General features: G+C 38.3%; 1 protein-coding gene across 2 annotated transcripts in view; it reads left to right on the forward strand.

Moving 5' to 3' along the window:
- The first annotated feature begins 756 nt into the window (after positions 1–756).
- LOC126474944 (uncharacterized) overlaps positions 757–23749 on the forward strand; it is a 56668-nt gene continuing 33675 nt past the window's right edge. The window contains exons 1-3 of one of the 2 annotated variants that reach the window (XM_050102463.1): positions 757–864; positions 1165–1340; positions 11191–11375. In XM_050102463.1, coding sequence (XP_049958420.1) covers positions 1236–1340; positions 11191–11375 — 290 coding nt within the window. In that variant the 5' untranslated portion in view covers positions 757–864; positions 1165–1235. Of the gene's footprint in view, positions 865–1164; positions 1341–2319; positions 2452–11190; positions 11376–23749 lie in introns of those variants that run through there. The other variant, XM_050102464.1, reaches the window with a different exon arrangement.

Consider the following 23749-nt stretch of genomic DNA (forward strand, 5'->3'; position numbering starts at 1 on the left):
AAATTTGAAGGATAAACAAAATATTGTTTGGAAATGGTTACTACATCAACATTACTCAACATAATGTTAGTGACTAAGATTTAGTACAAGCTGTGAACATATACTAAGATAAGTTTCCACAAAACAAAATGAGCATAAAATTTGATGTCAGTCTTCAAAGGCAAACTGAGACATCAAGTGTTTTCTTCCTGTTGCTATAGTATAATGGAGTACTTAGACAAAAGTAAATAATTTGCATAAATGGTGCCACTAAATGAGGTCAGAAAATGAAAACAAATTATTCATGAACGTATCACACATTTGTACAGCCTCCAGTAGAAACAACCATTCCATTTAGGAGAAAAAAGGGAAACTAAGATGAAGGTAACAAAGTTCATTTCCGGGTTTAATAGCACATGTGCACCAACTTCTTAAACATCACTATATAGTTATCAATAGATAAATAAATGACCATAAAGTAGAAACAAATTATTTTAATTATGGAAGTCACAAAACTCAATAAAATATGAAACCAAATGTGCATACAGATTGGAACTAAGCTTATAACACATCTTTCTGATCCACAATATTCTGTCCTCAATTTTCACTAGCCCCTTCCCCCACTCACCCCAATCCCTGTTCCCATTTCTCCCACATAAACCCATTAATCTATACTCACACTTTACTGTCTGCTCCAAAGGTGTGTATTCAACTGATGCAATGCAAGCACTGGGAGAGGATGTGGCTCACTTCCTGGTCTTGGAAACTTAGTAGCTGATGCAAGTGGGATACATACAGTCATTTCAGTGCCCCACAAACTTGTAAAATGTGCTGTAATGGAGTCTGTAAATTTTTCTTTGTTTCTGGGTCAGATCATGTAATGTGGTGTGTTTCTATAAATTTGAATGTTTAAGATAGTCTTAGGTTATGCCATATGGTTACAATTCAGTTATTCTTACTTTCCTTTCAAAAATTCTGCTTAATTAATTAAATTTTATGAACAAGTTGAGCTGGAAGCACTAGGACACTGTGCTGGAGATCAAAATAACACCTGACCTGTTTTGTTTATTACTGCAATACTGTTTTCATTCAGTGACAACTCTGCTACTAAAATGTGTGATACAAGCCATTTCCAGTATCTGACTATTAAGCGCTCTATAATAACACACTAATTTCACATTTCAGATTTCCATTATGTTGTGAGTACACCAAAAGCAGCAAAAGTATGTTTTGGATCTGGCTGTCAACGTGATGTTATGGGAAAGCCAATATCAAGACACGGAATACAATTCACAACTGAAAAATTTGTTAATATAGGCCCAGCATCTTATGAAGTGAAAATTGATCTTCTATTACACAAGGTAAGATGACGAAATGTTTTCAATAACTGGAACACTTGTGGAACTCAGTGGTGCTTGTTAGGAAGTTCCTTGGAATTATATAGTGTGATCAGAAACAGTTTTAAAATCTTATAAGGATGTTGCAGGGTAGGTTGTGCTGAGAAATATTGTTAAGAGAAAAAAATTGATACATTGCACCATTTCACGTTTAATTAGCATTGGAGTTATTCAGTCAGGTGGCTGTAGGCACAAATTCAAGCGGCCTGACAGAGACAGTGTTGCCAAACTTCCCCTTCATTTGGTTTGCTCAAACAAAACAAACATGGCTTTTTCTCTCCTAGCTTAAATTTAGCACTCCTGAAAAGATTAATCTTCATCAGTAATGAGTGTCTGAACAAGTGGTACTCCACAAACCCACAGATATCTGTGCATTGCCATGTTTTAGCACCTGCACATGCTCCAATTTGCACTCACAATGACTTGATTGGCTAACATCAATGGGAAATTGCACAACATATCGAATTTTTTTCTTAACGATTGTTTCTCAGCACAACCTACCCTGCAACATCCTTATCAACTTTATAGAGTGTTTCTGACCATCCTGAGTATGTTTTAAATACAAATGAGGACAAGCAACCACACTCATATAAGTGATTAGTGTGTGGCATGTATAAAAATGCAAAAGAACGGTGATGTAACTAACCTTTAATATGGTCCTCTGTTTCTACTGTACATATATCTAAACACAGATACCCTAACAAACCCATTTCTACCTATTAACAATGGCTCATATTGACAGTAATTGTGTGTGGGGGGAGGGGGAAGTAAGGGGGGCTGGGGAGCAGGGGGTGATAACTGCTGGCAGTGGGCAAGGAGGTAAGTGGAAGAGATAAGACAGAGGAGGAAACAGGCGGCTTTCAGAGGAAGTAGCAAAACAAGGACACCAAAGGTGATATTGACAAAACAGAATACGTAACATGAGGGTGGGCATGGGGTTAGAAGAAAGAAGAGTATGGGAGAAAGTTAAGCAGGAAAAAAGTTTTGACATGTGAAGAAAAGAAGTATGGAGACTGAAAGGAAATGAAAAGTGTTGGGAAAGGGCTAGGAGAGTTTTAGATTAAATTTCTTGAAGGTATGTTCCCATCTACATGGTATGTAGTTCAGGAGAGGTAGTGCTGGGTTGGAAGATCCAAATGACATCAAAAGAGAAGCTTCTACAGAACTGATTGGTTTTTATAGTAGTGTCCCCTTCCACTTTCACCCATGGAGCTTCAGACTGAAAATTAAAAGCAAAAAGGCATTACAAGTTGTGGGAACTGCTCAAAGAAGTAAAATTATAGTGCTTATAATATAGCAAACAACAAAAAAGCCAAGTAAATATTGGGAAAGGAAGTGGATTAGTTTGGTTAGATTACTCCACAAGCTAAATCATCTAAATACATGTACACTTCAGAACATAACTTGATTTGTTTTAATCAGAGGTAGAGGAGTTGTCTGGTTTCAGTTTTTGTATATGCATAAACTACGTATTGATGGAATGATTATTGACATTTCAAGATACGATATTTAATGCTTTCAGAAATCACCAGTCAATCTGAATTGTAATTCAAGGCACTGATTATCTTACTCTTTTCCTCATCTGGTTGTGGATTTCTCATTTTGATGTTGAAATGACATCTATCTTCCCCTTGGCAAAATAAAATTTTGTGTTGCAATCTGCCATATGAACAATGAGTTTCTGAGGCTCATTGAACATCATCATTTATAAAAATAAGCATTATATCATGTGAGTTAAATTCTTTGCCAGCAATAATACATTCACAACTACATCTACATTCTGAAAACCACCATGAAATGCATGGCAGAGGGTATGTCCCATTGTACCATTTATTAAGGTTTCTTCCCATTCCATTCACATATGGAGCACAGGAAAAATGGTTGTTTGAATGCCTCTTGTGTGCTGTAATTGTTCTGATCTTATCCTCATGATCCCTATGTGAATGACATGTAGGGGGTTGTAATATATTCCTAGAGTCATCATTTAAAGCCAGTTATTGAAACTTTGTTTAACAGACATTCTTGGGATAGTTTATGACTCTCTTCAAGACTCTGTCTGTTCAGTTTCTTCAGTATCTCTGTGACACTCTGTCATGGATCAAACCTGTGACAATTTGTGCTGCTCTTCTCTGTATATGTTCAATATCCCCTGTTAGTCCTCTTTGGTACTGGTCCCACACGCTGGAGCAATATTCTAGAATGAGCCCCTTGAGTGATTTGTTAGCAATCTCCTTTGTAAGCTGACTGCACTTCCTCAGTATCCTGCTATCTGCTTTACCTACAACAGAGCCTATGTGATCATTCCACTTCATATCCCTACAAAGTGTTACATCTAGGTATTTGTATGAGTTGGCTAATTCCAACAGTGATTCATTGACATTAAAGTTATAGGATACCATTTTTTTCATTTTGTGAAGTACACAGTTTTTCATTTTTAAACATTTAAAGCAAGTTGCCAATCTTTGCATGAAACATTATCAAGATCTGCCTGAATATATAAGCAGCTTCTTTCAGACGATACTCTTCATTAGATATAACTGCATCATCTGCCAAAAGCCTGTGGTTACTATTGATATTATGTGCAAGGCTATTAATGTACAACATCAACAGCAAGGGTCCCAACACACTACCCTGGGTCACACCTGAATTTACTTCTACATCTAATGATGACTCTCCATCCAAGATAACATGCTGCATCCTCCCTACCAAAATGTCCTCAATCCAGTCACAAATTTCACTTGATACTCCTTATGATCATACTTTTGACAATAAGCATAGTTGTGCTGCTGACTCAAATGCTTTTCAGAAATCAAGAAATTCAGTAAGTCATGTGACAAAAGTGTGAGTTGGATTTCACATGATCAATGGTTTTGGAATCCATGCTGTTTGACATGGAGGAGGTCATTCTGTTCCATATACCCCATTTGTTTGAGCTCAGAATATGTTCTATGATTCTACAATGTATTGACTTCAAGGATATTGGACAGTAGTTTTTTGGATCACTTCTACTACCCTTCTTGTAGACAGGTGTGAGTTGTGCTTTTTTCCAAGAACTGGGCACATTTTATTATTTGAGGGATCTACAATAGATTATAGCTGGAAGAGGGGCTAACTCGGCCACAAATTCAATAAAGAATCTAACAGACATTCCGTTGGGCCCTGGGGCTTTGTTCATTTTTAATGATCAACTGTTCTAAACACCACTGACGCTAATACTTATTTCACCCATCTTTTCAGTGGTACGATGATTAAATTGGGGCAATTCTCCTGGGTTTTCCTTTGTAAAGGAACATTTGAAAATGGAGTTAAGCATTTCAGCTTTTGCTTTGCCACCCTCAACTTCAGTTCCTGTCTCATTTGCTAGGAACTGGACGCTTACTTCGAGGCCACCAACAGCCGTTACATATGACTAGAATTTCTTTAGTTTTTGTGGAAGATCATTTGACAGTATTCTGCTATGGTAGCCATTGAAAGCATCATGCATTACTCTCTTGATGGCCAAACACATTTCATTCAGCACTACACTTTGTTTTACTCCTGTTGCAGTAATTTCTGTTTCCTTAGAAGTTTATTTACAGTGACTGTGTACCATGGAGGATCCCTACAATTATGGACTGTTTTACTCAGTACATATCTATCTAGGGCATTGTCTATTATTCTTTTAAGCATCAGCCATAGTTCTTCTTCATGCTCCTGCCCTGCGCTGAAATTTCAAGTTCCTCATTGAGGTATAAAACTGCTGATTTTTTTATCTAGTTTACTGAACATATATATCTTTGTTTTAGTTGTCCTTTTTACATTGCTAATCATTGATGCCACAACCACATCATGGTCACTGATACGAGTTTTGATGTGGACACTCGCAAAGAGTTCAGATCTATTTGTCACCGTTAGATCCAATATATTTCCATCATGAGTGGGATTGCAAATTATCTGTTGTGGGTAGTTTTCAGAGAAGGCATTTAGCAATGTTTCACTGGAAGTCTTATCATGTCCACTACTAACAAAACTATTTTTTTCAGTTGGTTGTTGGGTGATTAAAGTCTCCACCAATGATTACAGTATGATTTGGAAACCTATATCTGCAATAAATGCACCACTCACATTTTCCATTTGCTTATCCTTTCACCACACACTTAAATTTTCCCAAAAATTCTCACTGCCATCAATTTTAGGTTTCAACCAGCTTTCTGTACCTAGAATTGTATGAATTTTACTGCTTTTCAAGACCACTGTTGTGAATTCTTTGACAGTTAACCATCAGGATTGTAATACTCTCATCTTTTGGAAGTATTTATTTTGATTTTACACTGATATTTCTGTGTTTCCTACAGCAATTGTTATATGGATTGGAAGGAGAGACACCTAATCTAAAAAAAACCTTGTGTGCATCCCACACACAGTCAGCTACCTGAGCAGCAGCTCTGATGTGTAGTGTACAGCTAACCCATTTAGGGGGATCCTATATTATCAACCCTATGCCACAACTCCAGGAAGTTGCAGCCTAGCATGACACAGAACCTTTGAAGTCTCTGCTTGAGACCTTCCAATTCTCTCAGAACCAAAGGGCCATGATCAGTTTTGGGGGCAATGCTGCAAATTGTGAGCTTTGTTGAAATTCCATGCACAAGGATGGTCTCCTGAACCTTCTCTGCCAAGAGTTGGAATGAACCAAATATGACCTTGAAGCCTAGATGACAGACATCATTTGTTCCAATGTGCATCACAAGCTGCAGCTGATTGCACCCTGTTGCTTCAGTGGCTGCTGGAATAGCCTCTTCAGCATAATGAGGCCCCAGGCATACACACTGAGTGTACCTGGTGTCATTTCCTGTCCCTTGCTGCCATTTCTCTAAGGGATGCCATCATTCACTGTACATTTGAACTGCTAACGATTATTCAGCCCCTGCCCTTTTGCATTTGCCTCCTCTTGATGCCACACAAAACAGGTGGAATGAGTCTCGCTGACTCAGTTTATGTGAAAGATACCTAACTTGTTGGTTTGGGAGGTCACCAAAACATCCTGAGTCCTCCCTAGTCCCAGTCCATCCTGTGCAGGATGCCTAGGTCTACCACTGACATGCCACTCTGTCAAGTGGATGAGTAATGACAGACGCTGTACTTTCTGCAGAGGAAACAGGATCCATGGGAGGGGATAATACTTGAGTTACCTGTGGTACAGTTATCACAGATACACAACTCTCAGGAGCTCTCGCAACACACCGATTTGCAGAAGCTACCAAACATCTGACAGTAGTCAGGCCAATTTTCAGCTGCTTATGAATGTCAATCAACTCATCCTATGTTCTAGAACAGCAGGGGCTACATCTTGGCTGGTGCAATGTATTACAGGACAGTGAACAAATAACTTTAAATTAAGTCTGCTGATTATCTTTTAATCTTTTAAGCCAAAAAGTTGCCAATTCCGTATAAGAATTGAAGCAATTACACAAAAAGCAACACGAAAACCTGTGGAAAAAATTATTAGCCTCCTAAAACTTTTTGGGGTTAATTATAGTTGTTAGCAAACTCGAAAACTGAGTTAATTTATGATAAATGTAGGCATCATATATGGCTACTCCTCTTTATGGGAACACTAGATGTAACAAAATATGTTTGTTAGAATATCCGCTACAGTAACTAAACCACAAATGCTGATTTACTACAAATTACTCATATATTATGCACAGGACAGTGTTAGCTTTCAAAAACTGCATTGATCTGAAATTCAGAGATGATATATTCTTTGGCAGCAGCTGTGAGCCAAAAATGATGGTTTGCTACAAAATAAGTTATGTATTCAAAACACTTGTACTGGTAATCTATGAAAATATATATTTTTAAGTCTCCAAATATTCTCAAATATAATGAGTTTATCATGTAATTATGCAATGAAATCAGAAAATGATTGTTTTGGACAAGAATAGAAGTACTGTTCTCAAAAATTTTAAAAGAGCACAATTAAGTTTAAGCCTACAATTGAGACAGCAGTATGAGTTTACATGGGGCTCTTGAATGTTTGAAATTTCACAATGTATCACAATACAAACAGGTATCAATACAATCAATGAAAGATTCTGAAGAAGCAATGTTAATAGTAAAATATGCAATCTAGAACTTCAGATTGGCATGTAAACCTTATATACGCAGTCTCACACAAAGGAAAATTCTGAAGTCAGCTTTTATACATAAATAAATGTTTGAATGGCATGTATTTTTCACTTAGCTGATTCTGTGGCAACTTCTGCACTTGCATACTGGAGAAGAACACTGCAACAGGAGTTTTTCTCAGTCAAAATGTGCAGCACCAACAAAGCTTGTCTTCTGCCTGTTGTAGCTAAGAACATGAATCTGTCATGTAATCAGTTGTTGATGCACTGTGCTGCTGACTGTCAAGTGTTTAGTCAACTCTAATGACAACTACATAATCGTCAGCTGGCATTTGTTCAAGGAGATTTGTGAGCAGCTGAATCAATTCCTTGTATTGATCACATAAAATTTGTATGCAACAAAAAATTCTCATTTAGTGCCCTCATTGAGTCAACAACATTGATTGATCTGTTCATTGGTGTTTCTCATAAAATAAATTTGAACAGATTTGTGATCTGCATTTGGCGCTGGTAGTACTGATCCTGCACAATGGTAAAATCTGTCCTTGCACTTTGAATGTTGTCATACAATTCTCACATACTATATTTGTTGCACCAAATGATGTCATCTGGTAACATGCATTATAATTCCATATGTTCAGCAAAAATTCTTTTGATTGGTTTGTCACCTGATACCAATGTTGATAATGGGTGGTGAATTTAATTCTCATAATTTTACTTTTCCATTCATGCAGTACATTCATTATGTTTTAATCTTAAGTTTGAGGACACTGTGTTACACGCACAATTTGTCCGTTTTGCCAATAACCACACTTGGATGAAGACTGTAATAATAATCAGCATCATAATAAAATGTAGCAAGATGTAAATCAGTATGCAGTGTTCATCTGAATTGTTTCATTTTATACATGTACTGAAATTATATTTTTTCTTCGGAAAGCTCTTTGTATGACTTGGATTCCTTCTTACAAATTTCTGTTATAAGCTTTACATTCATGAACTGCTTATGCAGTTTTTAGAATTACTGTTCTGTATTTAAAAAACAAATTTTTATTAAATCATTAGCGAACCCGGCAATGCTTCACAAGTACGAAGCATGTATCGGAATTGGATATACATCCTAATCTCCTCCTCCCCACTCTCTCTATCCGCCCTTCTTCCCCCTCCCTCCACACTTTGTCTATCTCCTTCTCCTCCTCCTCCCCCTCCTACCTCTGTCCATCACCTCCCCCCTGCTCCTTCTATATCTTTTATCCTACACTCTTTCTATCCATCTCTTCCTCCATTATCTCTCTGTCCATATCCTCCTTCCCCTTCTTTATATCCATTCCTCCCCCCCCCCTCCTCCATCTCTGTCCATGTCCTTGCCCACCCCCTCTCTCTCTCTGACCTTGTTGATTGTTATTGCAAATTGAATCTTGATTGGGAATAGAAGTCAAGATGAATGTGTTAATCAGTTGGAATCATCAGTACACAGTCTATGAGAGAGACCTTTCCAGTTGCCGGATCTGTGAGGACAGTAACTTTAATAACAGTATTTTGCATAGTTTTAATCTACAAACAGATAAGATTATAAAGTTATCCAATAAGACAACTTTCCTGTTTTCTGATAAAAATGACTACAAAAAGGAAAACAAAACCACACATTTTCACAGCAGAGTTTAGCATGTTATTTCTTACAATCAGTTTAACTGAAAGTGTTTAGTGTATAACATGTCTATATCTCCAGTGGTTTAGGCTGTGCGTTGTCTGGCAGTCAGTCAGTCACTTCGTCATGAAGGGTTTCATCCAATTAAATCGTTCCTTGAATGTGAGTGAATTCAAACAAAACAATTTCAGTAAGATTGTGAATTCATTGAAATGAAATAAATTGGAATTCATTGTTCTGACAATAATTTTTTGTTTTTTGATGCATTTGTTGCAACTCTTGATGATGACTGACATTTTTTGTCTTTCTGCCCAGAAAGAAAATGATTAGTGCCAATCCTTCACCAACTCTCGAGCATGCCATGTACAACTATCCATGAGAAAAACATGGCCATTCAAGGTTCATTCCACACACTTCCAATAACTCACCTTGGTATTTATTAATTGTAATTGCAAATGCAAGGCAAATTGGAAATGGGCCACATTTAAATTGAAATGGCAAGTTGGTTGTAATCAATGGTATTTTTGCAATTGGAACATCCTTCCTTTGAACTTTCCTATGGTTATCATTGCTTCAATCACATTTTTCATCAGTGCCTTAACAGTGAGTCTTGCTGCATTTCATAGTTTCAGTTGGTCCAGATTGTGTAACATGATTATCAATGGGCTAACTTTGTGCAGCAAACTCTGAGAGGCCATTTCAGGAATTCAGGTGGATAACTGACTACATCTGAATTGGTAATTGGATTGATTAATTGAATGCAATTGGCCAGCAATTTGACTTTAAATTTTTATGTTCAGATTGTCTACGTCCATATTTTTCACTATCAGAATAGCTCGTTTGTTCAACCAAAGACGGTTTTTGTAATTTGCATTAATATGATGCAATGATTATGCAGTTGGCCTGCATTGCATGTATGCCAACCAATATTTTGACACATCACTGGTGGCATTTTTTCCCCACAGAAATAAACTACAAACTGAAATCAATTAAATGTATGCAGCACACCAAATTTCCATGAATGGACTTCAGCAACACATCAAAGATATAATCACTATCAATAACACACTGAAATATTGATTTCTATTGTATTCATTTTCATAAAATATCAATATTCAATGTGGAATTTGTTGTTGTTATAAAAACATGTGACAGTAGGACTATTAAATAAGACTCCATATGTGGACACAGTGAGATGATTCAGCAAAACAATAGGCTTAGTTAACAATTCCTCAATCACGCAACTCCACACATTTATGGATAAGTGATATCAAAAATGTATCTGGATAGTGGCACACAGAGATATATAACACATTTCCATGAGTGACAAGTGTTGATACTGATGTGAAAGTAGCTTCATCAGTGAAGAGTATGAATTCAATTAATTGATAATTAGTGATCATCCATTTGTAAAACTCTGATCATTGAGATTCACAACCTATGACAAGCTGCAGCACTGACGGATGAAACAACAAATGTAAGCCATGCTGACATTATATTTGCCATTTTTTTATATGTTGAATACTGATATATATCAAACTTCTCCATGGCCAAATGATAGGATTACATCATACTGACAAAAAGCCATGTATTGTGATCCTATTGTTTTCTTTTGCACCCTCAAAAGTGTATGTACTGAAAACTGTACCAGTCACAAGAAGTTTGTAGAGGACACAAGTAAGCACTCTTGAAACAAGTTCCTGGGGTGGAATACCATGTAAAGTATTCTTGTGTGGTAAGAAGAGCACTGTCATTACAAAACTGATAAAGAAAAGTGATATTAGCATTTATAAAGAGTTGTGGAATTTATTGAAATTTTTGTGATTTATTGAAATTTTTGTGTTATCATCAACACAGCTTGAAACTACCACCCCTTTTCATTCAAACACTGTGTGTTTTTATTTTGATTAACTTATCTTCACGGAATAAAAACTAGACATGTATTTAACACAGTTTTACTCAGAATTTTGCGTACAAGTCTTCATAAAATATTTATTGTTCCTCTTGAACTACTAGCATACTTTCAGTAATAAATAAATACTTAATTTGATTACAGCCTATGAGTATATATGGAGTTGGCCCAGGAGCCAGAAAAGCACCTAGGTTCAAGATAAAGTATCCAGTGGTCCCATCACCTCAGAAGTACTACCTGAAAAGCTGCATTGCACCATCAACTCCAGCTCAAGCTCCATTTAACTCTGATGTACAGCGTATGAAAACACAAGTAAATCTCAATCCTGGGTAAGAACAAAATTTTCACAAACTTTTATCTGTAGCAGTACAGAAATTGAAGATACTGAGCTATTATACTGAAGGTATTTTCTGTGAATGTGCCAAGACATTCGATTGTGTAAAACATTAAAATATACTTGAAAAACTAAAATGTTATGACAGTCCTTATCTTCATAACAAAAAGCAGAGACCATATTGTCAAAATACATCACATGAATACAGCCAAGCTCAAACTGAAGAACATAAAGTATGAGCTCCCATGGATTACTTTACTGGGTCCTTTCTTTTTCTTTCCGTACATAAATGCCATTTGTATGACTTTAAGAAACTATTCCAAAACTGATTTTTGTATAGTTGGCTTTTCTCATATCGATGAATCCAATAGAATTCTTGAAGTAATGGGAGCTCACTGCATTTGAAACACACGTCCACTCTCAACCAATATGAGTAGCATAACACAAGCAGTGAGATGTATAGATATGTCCATTAAAGGAAGAAATTGTCAGAGAGAACGATCTGCATAACAGTCACAGAGTTTGTTTCAGCTTTTGATTTTATAGATAACACTGATGACATGGGAGTACCAACACAGGGTTCAAACTCAGCTGTGCGAGATACAGTCCAGATGATCAAAGGACCAACATCCATCTGGTTTACAATAAACACCTTTAAGTTCTAACATTACAAAGACATGGATTATGCAGTTTCATACAAAATAAACTCCCAATACAAAAAATAGACATCAATGGTGTGGTGTAACCGCCTTTCTGGGGATTAATGATGTCAACAGAAAATAATTCGTAGTAAATGTCTTTATGAAATATCACTTTTCTCAATGGTATCTGGAATAAATGTTCTTGACATTTGATGGGTGTAATCCAGTTTGTTCAAAATATTAAACATTGACCAGAACTTATTGCTATTTCATTGCTTCACTGCAGTTGATGTTTCCTGTAAGTTTCTTAAATGAAAACAGGCCAAGGAACACCATGGTACACCATACTGGAATCCAAAATGATTTTTTGAGGATCTTGCTAACAACTGGTAGATTTTAGTACATAGCAAATGAACTAATTACAATTGAATCAGTAATTTTGATAAGGCCATGTATCCACCAAAATAAAATTTTCAGGAGAAAGAAAAAACTGTTTTGATTGCAAACCAAAGTGTAAAATGTCTTTGCTGTATTCAGACTACAGTGTAGGATATGTAACATAATGTGACCATAAAATTGTGTGCCAAACCAATATGTGACCTATTTCATGGTCCTTAGACCTTGTAAATAACCATCTTGAGTATCTTTATCAGCAAAACTATTCATATGGGTAAATGTTTGCATTTGCAGTTCCTCTGTCACAGTCGTGAAACACTTTCTTGGGCACCTGAAGACACCAACACAATCAATCAACATGTGATCAAATAGCCCATTTTTCAAGGCATGGGTGTAGGCTTATTAAGATAGGATTTCTATGAGTATTGCTCATTATGTCAGTAAGATATCACATAAGGTATAGTTATTGTGTTCTAGGCTCAACATCAGATACCACACCCACCTGCATTGAGGTCCCATTTTCCGTACTGCTATGACATTCTCACCATAGTTCACATCCTGTTCCCCTTGGACTTTTGCTCTTTTTACTCTATCACGTTTACTCAAACTACCCTTTTTCCTTCTCTTTAAACACTCACAATTACTGACACTATCACTTTCACTCATTGTAAACAATAGTATGACATAACCCTACAAGGAAGCACTGTCAGTTGTCTAAGCAAGCTTATGCTAGGCACGCAGCGCTTCAGTGGTCAACATGTGACCTAACAACTGGTGACTTCAAAAAGCCAAACCACAGGAGATATGGCTCTTTTCCATGGAAGGTGAAACATGACTCTTGGCATCAGCCACAAAGGAGTGAGCAGGACATAGCCTTTTCACAGTGAATGCCCATTTCTTCAAATACTCCCAGATTTTAAGGTAAAATGGAAAAGTTGTGGGGATGGACATATAGACCTTTCAAACTGACTGGTTCAGTTGCGTAAGTTGTTGATAATTACAAAAAATGTTGTCAAACAATGGTTACAATTGAAATGCAAGGAATGTGACACAAAGATGATTACTTATCTTTTCTTTTCATGGAAGAGTAAGTGAAATGATACAAACAAACAATGTTAATTACATTTTAGTTAATTACACTGAAACTACATTATCTCAGGTATTGCTACCATGTTTCAAGCTTATAATATGAGTACATTACTTTATAGCATGAACAGGATTTCAATATGCAATACAACAGTCCAAATAAACAATTTGTTTATGTTGTTAATCTACTTTTGTTTCATAAATTACAGTAATTATAAGGTAATTAGATGTTGTTATATGTTAGCGAGAGTAGGAAAAGGGAGAGAAGGAAACATAGTAGGTGAATATGGATTGGGGGAAAGAAATGAAAGAGGAACCCGTCTGGTAGAATTTTGAACAGAGCATAACTTAATCATAGCTAACATTTGGTTTAACAATCATAAAAGAAGGTTGTACACATGGAAGAATCCTGGAGATACTAAAAGGTATCAGATAGATTATATAATGGTAAGACAGAGATTTAGGAACCAGGTTTTAAATTGTAAGACATTCCCAGGGGCAGATGTGGCTCTGACCACAATCTATTGGTTATGAGCTGTAGATTAAAACTGAAGAAACTGTAAAAAGGTGGGAATTTAAGGAGATGGGACCTGGACAAACTGATAAAACCAGAGGTTGTACAGAGTTTCAGGGAGAGCATAATGGAACAATTGACAGAAATGGGGGAAAAAAATACAGTAGAAGAATAATGGGTAGCTCTGAGGGATGAAGTAGTGAAGGCAGCAGAGGATCAAGTAGGTAAAAAGACTAGGGCTAGTAGAAATCCTTGGCTAACAGAAGAAATATTAAATTTAATTGATGAAAGGCGAAAATATAAAAATGTAGTAAATGAAGTAGGCAAAAAGGAATACAAACGTCTCAAACATGAGATCGACAGGAAGTGCAAAATGGCTAAGTAGGGATAGCTAGAGGACAAATGTAAGGATGTAGAGGCTTATCTCACTAGGGGTAAGATAGATACTGCCTACAGGAAAATTAAAGAGACCTTTGGAGAAAAGAGAACGACTTGTATGAATATCAAGAGCTCAGATGGAAACCCAGTTCTAAGCAAAGAAGGGAAAGCAGAAAGGTGGAAGGAGTATATAGGGGGTCTATACAAGGGTGACTTACTTGAGGACAATATTATGGAAATGGAAGAGAATATAGATGAAGATGAAATGGGAGATACGATACTGTGTGAAGAGTTTGACAGAGCACTGAAAGACCTGAGTTGAAAGAAGGCCCCGGGAGTAGGCAACATTCCTTTAGAACTACTGACGGCCTTGGGAGAACCAGTCCTGACAAAACTCTACCATCTGGTGAGCAAGATGTATGAAACAGGCGAAATACCCTCAGACTTCAAGAAGAATATAATAATTCCAATCCCAAAGAAAGCAGGTGCTGACAGATGTGAAAATTACTGAACAATCAGTTTAATAAGCCACAGCTGCAAAATACTAACGCAAATTCTTTACAGACGAATGGAAAAACTAGTAGAAGCCAAACTTGGGGAAGATCAGTTTGGATTCCGTACAAATATTGGGACATGTGAGGCAATACTGACCCTACGACTTATCTTAGAAGAAAGATTAAGGAAAGGCAAACCTATGTTTCTAGCATTTGTAGACTTAGAGAAAGCTTTTGACAATGTTGACTGGAATACTCTCTTTCAAATTCTAAAGGTGGCAGGAGTAAAATACAGGGAGCGAAAGGCTATTTACAATTTGTACAGAAACCAGATGGCAGTTATAAGAGTTGAGGGACATGAAAGGGAAGCAGCGGTTGGGAAGGGAGTGAAACAGGGTTGTAGCCTCTCCCCAGTGTTATTCAATCTGTATATTGAGCAAGCAGTAAAGGAAACAAAAGAAAAATTCAGAGTAGGTATTAAAATCCATGGAGAAGAAATAAAAGCTTTGAGGTTTGCCAATGACATTGTAATTCTGTCAGAGACAGCAAAGGACTTGGAAGAGCAGTTGAACGGAATGGACAGTGTCTTGAAAGGAGGATATAAGATGAACATCAACAAAAGCAAAATGTGGATAATGGAATGTAATCTAATTAAGTCGGGTCATGCTGAGGGAATTAGATTAGGAAATGAGACACTTAAAGTAGTAAAGGAGTTTTGCTATTTGGGGAGCAAAATAACTAATGAATGTTGAAGTAAAGAGGATATAAAATGTAGACGGGCAATGACAAGGAAAGCATTTCTGAAGAAGAGAAATTTGTTAACATTGAGTATAGATTTAAGTGTCAGGAAGTCGTTTCTGAAAGTATTTGTATGGTGTGTAGCCATGTATGGAAGTGAAACATGGACAATAAATATTTTGGACAAGAAGAGACTAGAAGCTTTTGAAATGTGGTGCTACAGAAGAATGCTGAAGATTAGATGAGTAGATCTCATAACTAATGAGGAGGTATTGAATAGAATTGTAGAGAAGAGAAGTTTGTGGCACAACTTTACAAGAAGGAGGGACCAGTTGGTAGGACATGTTCTGAGGCATCAAGTGATCACAAATTTAGCATTGGAGGGCAGCGTGGAGGGTAAAAATCGTAGAAGGAGACCAAGAGATGAATACATTAAGCAGATTCAGAAGGATGTAGGTTGCAGTAAGTACTGGGAGATGAAGAAGCTTGCACAGGATAGAGTAACATGGAGAGCTGCATCAAACCGGTCTTAGGACTGAAGACCACAACAACAACAACATGTTAGCTGAATAGTTTCCTCTTTTAGCTGGGATAAAATGCTGAACTTATCCACTTCACAGAGTTGATTTGTTGCTGTTGCTGTAGAAAAGAAATAAGTTGAAGTCCTGGTATAACAAAGACTGACCGAGTGGGTAGTAATGCCCAGATTAATTTGTGCCACATGTAATTTTGAGTTTCAACATTGTTTATTTCTGTGTTTGAAATATTTCCAGCAATGAGACACGCTATTGTACAACTGTAAAAGGTGGCATAGTGTGTTCCTTTAAGAATCAATTACACAATTACAAAACAGATTGGCACAGAGGCCACCTCAAAACTTTGAGCAAGATTGGGTGCACAACAGTGGTTCTGCATGGGCCTTATATACACTTTGCTGCAATGAAGTGATAATTAAAATCAGAAAATTAGATAAATACAATGAATTTTGACAGATATCAGAACAGTGAATGACACTGCATGAATCCTAAAATAAAAGGACATTACATAGTACATGAATTTCATTACATTCACAATGAAAAGACTCAGACATGTAAATATAAAAACACATATTACATTTAAGTTGATAGTTCATAAAATATCAAATATAATATCCCTAGTTTGTTTCCTAGCTTTAATAAAAATTTACTACATTTCAGTAATAACAGTCTTTTGAAAATGAGCCTTACAGACAGGATAATGCTTTGCAATTACATAATAAGACTATTATTTTAACTTGATTCTGTTCTTTACTTTCAAATAATATCAGATTTAAAACATGTGTCATAGACAATGATCACAGTTGTATTTTAGTGATTTTAAGAAAAGACTATGGTTTCAAACATTCCTACCAATTACAATGTCTACTTGAGGCATAAAGAATACATAGTACAGGTTTATTCAATCATAACAGTTCCCAAAGTATAGCATTACTCATGTTGCTGATATCTGGTTATGCTTAGGATTGCTGTTGACATGTTATTAGCTGTTCTATTATTTAATGTGAGAGGGAATCTGTTCATAACAAATTTTAAAGAAGTGGAAAGGAACTAGCTGTTATCTTTCACAGCCAATAGCATAGAACTTGACACTATGATAAACAGAGTTGTTATAGGTTTCAAACATTATAATTACAGTATATTTGGTATCTCTTTTGTTAGTCAGTTGTTTGTAAATGAAAAGTTCTGATTATAGTTAAACAAATTGGCAATATATGCTCCTACCAATGGATGGAAGTAATATTAATGAGTACTTTGAAATGAAGTTGTTGAAAAATATGTTAAAGAGTTCAACAGGCGAAATTACTTACATTTGTCTAACCTAATGATGTAATGGTTAATCATGCAATCAAAATGAGCTTCAAAATCATATGAAAAATGAGCTGTTACATTTCAGTACACTCCCCCCCATACAAAAAGTATTTACAGCCCCCAGTGGACAAAACTTTTGCAGGCAATCCACAAAGTTAAGGGTTAAAGGTGAGGCCTTTGTGTAGGACTGAAACTTTTGTGGTGCTGAGGATTTTGGTAGAAAATTTAACAACAGTGTTCCAGGATTGTATGGGCTTTGGATTTGGAATGTTGGTAGGGAGTTTTGGGGATGTGACAAGTTGAACATCTAAGTGCTATGATGGATTGACGAGGCAGAGTACTGTGAGTAGGTTAGGCATTTGATAGTGGTGCCCCAGGGTGGCAGTAGGGTGGCAGCAGGTTGGATAACTTATGGAAGTGGTGTCTGGAATGCTCTTCCAAGTTCCGGAGAGCAAGGGATTGAATTTCAGAAATGTGATGTATGTAATAGAGATTGCACAGCAGTGATATCTTGCAGAGGGAGCAGAGTTGGTTCTGGGACACCTGTGCCATGACAATATGTTTTTGCAGTACCAAGTTTGTGAGAGACAGGGACTAGTGGAATCTTAAAAGGTGGGGATCATTGTGAAAGATGGGGTGGGATCCAGGAAAAGGAATTTTTGTGGTTAGGCCATTGGAGGGGATTTAAGGAACAGGATGTGGAACAGGGTTTTAGCCAAGGAAAGAGATACTTTTCTGAAATGGTACAGAAGAATAGAGCAGGGGTCCATTGTGACAGGGATGGCTTTGGGCAAATGGGAAATGAAGTAGGAAATGGGTAAATAAGGGCATTGAGTGGTTGAGGAGACCTGGATAACAGAAAAATACGCATAAAAATACTTATAGGCATGCAAAGACATGTACAGATAGACAAAAACACGAACAAATATGCAAAAATACGTAAAAATATGCACAGATACGTAAAAAGTGCACAAAAATGTGGGAAGAAAGGAATGAGTGAGGTATGGGACTTCATGTGGCACAGAAAGGTGAGGAAAATAAAACGTAAAATACACAACCCTCAATACCCCATTGTAGCTGGTTATTGTGCTCCCAAGGAAAGGATTTTGGCTCACATTGACCACCACTCCTAATCAACTGTCCATAATCTAGTCTCCCACATCAAAGATACTAACCACATCCTTCACCATCTCTCCACCATCCCCACCTCTTTACCTCCTGGTTCCCTACTGGCCAATGTTGATGTCACTTCCCCATACACCAACATCCCTCATTCCCATGGTCTTGCTGCAATTGAACACTACCTCTTCTGACATCCTTCAGACTCAAAACACATTACCTCTTTCCTCACTCTCAACACATAACTACTTCCCCTTTGAAGGGAAGGTATACAAACAAATCTGTGGCACAGCATGGCACCTGCATGGCACCCTTCTATGCCAACCTGTTTATGTGCCATCTAGAGGAAACATTCCTTGCCTCCCAGAACCACAAACCTCTTATGTGGTTCAGATTCACTGATGATATGATCTGGACTCATGGCCAAGGCATTCTAATCTCATTCTTCCACAACCTCAACACCTCCTCTCCCATCCACTTCACCTGATCCTCCACAACAACCAAGCATATCACCTTCCTAGATGTTGATCTCCTCCTCTCTGATGGCTCCATCAACACCTCTGTCCACATTAAACCCACAAACCGCCAACAGTACCTACATTTTAACAGCTGCCATCCCTTTCACATCAAAGACCCTCCCATAAATCCTTGCCACCCATTGGTGGTTTTATGTTGTCATTGCCACTGTAGAGTCTTGTGCCATGGGAAACAGGGAGAGGATGTTGTTTGGTGGCTGGTATCCTTGTTATACAATACATCTGCACTCTATTAACAGAGCTCTTCCATAATAGTCCACATTAGCCTCACTGCTGGTGAAGTACAAGTCTCACTATGTATGCTACTCTGGTCACTAGGTACTGACTGACTCTGAGCTAGAGACTGTGACTCAGACTGGGCCTGTAATTGATGACTGACTGGGCCTCTGGTCCACGGTGGTAATCTAAATACTGGCAGTCAAGAGAGCATTGACAGTGCATTTCTTGCAAGTTTTTCTTTGTCCTCTCTCCTGATAGGTTTGCTTGCTCCAGCACTTACTATCGATCTTCTCATTGCTTCTTGGATGCTGAAGGTCTCAACAAGGCCTTCACAGGCAGGCACTACTCATCAGACATAGTCCACAAACAGGTTTCCTGTGCCATTTCCCCACATACTCTCAATCCTCACAACACCCCAAGAACCAGCTAAAAATCAGAGGTTGCCCCTCAGTCTGCAAGATCTGGGCGGTTGCAGAGGGTGGGCTTACTGCTAGTTGGGAGCTCCAACGTCAGGCGCGTAATGGGGCCCCTTAGGGATATGACTGCAAGGGAGGGGAAGACAACCAATGTGCACTCCGTGTGCATACTGGAGGAGTCATTCCAGAAGTGGAAAGGGTCCTTCTGGATGCCATGAATGGTTCAGAGTGCACCCATCTGCAGGTGTTCTCTCATGTGGCACCAATGATGTGTGTCGCTATGGATTGGAGGAAATCCTCTCTGGCTTCCGGTGGCTGTCTGATTTCGTGAAGACTGCCAGTCTCACTAGCGGGATGAAAGCAGAGCTCACCATCTGCAGCATCGTCGACACGACTGACTGTGCACCTTTGGTACAAAGCCAAGTGGAGGGTCTGAATCAGTGGCTGAGACGGTTCTGCGACCATGTGGGCTGTAGATTCTTCGACTTGCGCCATAGGGTTGTGGGGTTTCGGGTTCTGCGGGATAGGTCAGGAGTCCACTACACACAGCAGGTGGCTACATGGGTAACAGGAGTTGTGTGGCGTGGACTGGGCAGTTTTTCAGGTTAGATGGCCTTGGGCAATTACAGAAAAGGCAACAGCCTCAAAGGGTGTGGGGCAAAATCAGGACATGTGGGGACCAAGCAGCAATTGGTATTGTAATTGTAAACTGTCGAAGTTGCATTGGTAAAAAACCAGAACTTCAAGCGCTGATAGAAAGCACCAAAGCTGAAATTGTTATAGGTATGGAAAGCTGGCTGAAGGCAGAGATAAATTCTGTTGAAATTTTTACAAAGGCACAGACGGTGTTTAGAAAGGATAGATTGCATGCAACCAGTGGTGGTGTGTTTGTCACTGTTAGTAGTAGTTTATCCTGTAGTGAAATAGAAGTGGATAGTTCCTGTGAATTATTATGGGTGGAGGTTACACTCAACAACGAAGCTAGGTTAATAATTGGCTCCTTTTACCGACCTCTCCCGACTCAGCAGCATTAGTGGCAGAACAACTGAGAGAAAATTTGGAATACATTTCAAATTTTCTCAGCATGTTATAGTCTTAGGTGGAGATTTCAATTTACCAGATACAGACTGGGACACTCAGATGTTTAGGACGGGTGGTAGGGACAGAGCATCAAGTGACATACTGAGTGCACTATCCGAAAATTACCTTGAGCAATTAAACAGAGAACCGACTCATGGAGATAACATCTTGGACCTACTGATAACAAACAGACCCAAACTTTTCGACTCTGTATGCGCAGAACAGGGAATCAGTGATCATAAGGCCATTGCAGCATCCCTGAATATGGAAGTTAATAGGAATATAAAAAAAGGGAGGAAGGTTTATCTGTTTAGCAAGAGTAATAGAAGGTAGATTTCAGACTACCTAACAGATCAAAAAGAAAATTTCTGTTCCGACACTGACAATGTTGAGTGTTTATGGAAAAAGTTCAAGGCAATCGTAAAATACATTTTAGACAGGTACGTGCCGAGTAAAACTGTGAGGGATGGGAAAAACCCACCATGGTTCAACAACAAAGCTAGGAAACTACTGCGAAAGCAAAGAGAGCTTCACTGCAAGTTTAAACGCAGCCAAAACATCTCAGACAAACAGAAGCTAAACAATGTCAAAGTTAGCGTAAGGAGGGCTATGCATGAAGCGTTCAGTGAATTCGAAAGTAAAATTCTATGTACCGACTTGACAGAAAATCCTAGGAAGTTCTGCTCTTACGTTAAATCAGTAAGTGTCTCGAAACAACATATCCAGACACTCCGGGATGATGATGGATTGAAACAGAGGATGGCATGCATAAAGCTGAAATACTAAACACCTTTTTCCAAAGCTGTTTCACAGCGGAAGACCGCACTGCAGTTCCTTCTCTAAATCCTCGCACAAACGAAAAAATGGCTGACATCAAAATAAGTGTCCAAGGAATAGAAAAACAACTAGAATCACTCAACAGAGGAAAGTCCACTGTTCCTGACGGGATACCAATTCAACTCTACACAGAGTACGCGAAAGAACTTGCCCCCCTTCTAACAGCCGTGTACCTTAAGTCTCTAGAGGAACGGAAGGTTCCAAATGATTGGAAAAGAGCACAGGTAGTCCCAGTCTTCAACACGGGTCATCGAGCAGATGCGCAAAACTATAAACCTATATCTCTGACGTCGATCTGTTGTAGAATTTTAGAACATGTTTTTTGCTCACGTATCATGTCGTTTCTGAAAACCCAGAATCTACTCTGTAGGAATCAACATGGATTCCAGAAACAGCGATCGTGTGAGACCCAGCTCACTTTATTTGTTCATGAGACCCAGAAAATATTAGATACAGGCTCCCAGGTAGATGCTATTTTCCTTGACTTCCGGAAGGCATTTGATACAGTTCTGTACTGTCGCCTGATAAACACAGTAAGAGCCTACGGAATGTCAGACCAGCTGTGTGGCTGGACTGAAGAGTTTATAGCAAACAGAACACAGCATGTTGTTATCAATGGAGAGACGTCTACAGACATTAAAGTAACCTCTGGCATGCCACAGGGGAGTGTTATGGGACCATTGCTTTTCACAATATGTATAAATGACCTAGTAGACAGTGTCAAAAGTTCCTTCCACAGAGGAAGACTGCACTGCAGTTCCTTCTCAACAAAGGAGGTGGCTTACAAAACACTCATTCGACCTATACTTGAGTATTGCTCATCAGTGTGGGATCCATACCAGGTCGGGTTGACAGGAGAGATGTTGTTGTTGTTGTTGTTGTTGTGGTCTTCAGTCCTGAGACTGGTTTGATGCAGCTCTCCATGCTACTCTGTCCTGTGCAAGCTTTTTCATCTCCCTGTACCTACTGCAACCTACATCCTTCTGAATCTGCTTAGTGTATTCATCTCTTGGTCTCCCTCTACGATTTTTACCCTCCACGCTACCCTCCAATACTAAATTGGTGGTCCCTTGATGCCTCGGAACATGTCCTACCAACCGATCCCTTCTTCTGGTCAAGTTGTGCCACAAACTTCTCTTCTCCCCAATCCTATTCAATACTTCCTCATTAGTTATGTGATCTACCCATCTAATCTTCAGCATTCTTCTGTAGCACCACATTTCAAAAGCTTCTATTCTCTTCTTGTCCAAACTATTTATCGTCCATGTTTCACTTCCATACGTGGCTACACTCCATACGAATACTTTCAGAAATGACTTCCTGACACTTAAATCAATACGGGATGTCAACAAATTTCTCTTCTTCAGAAACGCTTTCCTTGCCATTGCCAGCCTACATTTTATATCCTCTCTACTTCGACCATCATCAGTTATTTTGCTCCCCAAATAGCAAAACTCCTTTACTACTTTAAGTGCCTCATTTCCTAATCTAATTCCCTCAGCATCACCCGTCTTAATTAGACTACATTCCATTATCCTTGTTTTGCTTTTGTTGATGTTCATCTTATATCCTCCTTTCAAGACACTGTCCATTCCATTCAACTGCTCTTCCAAGTCCTTTGCTGTCTCTGACAGAATTACAATGTCATCGGTGAACCTCAAAGTTTTTATTTCTTCTCCATGAATTTTAATACCCACTCCGAATTTTTCTTTTGTTTCCTTTACTGCTTGCTCAATATACAGATTGAACAACATCGGGGAGAGGCTACAACCCTGTCTTACTCCCTTCCCAACCACTGCTTCCCTTTCATGTCCCTTGACTCTTATAACTGCCATCTGGTTACTGTACAAATTGTAAATAGCCTTTCGCTCCCTGTATTTTACTCCTGCCACCTTTAGAATTTGAAAGAGAGTATTCCAGTCAACATTGTCAAAAGCTTTCTCTAAGTCTACAAATGCTAGAAACGTAGGTTTGCCTTTCCTTAATCTTTCTTCTAAGATAAGTCGTAAGGTCAGTATTGCCTCATGTGTTCCAGTGTTTCTACAGAATCCAAACTGATCTTCCCCGA

The sequence above is a fragment of the Schistocerca serialis genome, chromosome 4 (assembly GCF_023864345.2).
Source record: "Schistocerca serialis cubense isolate TAMUIC-IGC-003099 chromosome 4, iqSchSeri2.2, whole genome shotgun sequence".
Classification (NCBI taxonomy): domain Eukaryota; kingdom Metazoa; phylum Arthropoda; class Insecta; order Orthoptera; family Acrididae; genus Schistocerca; species Schistocerca serialis.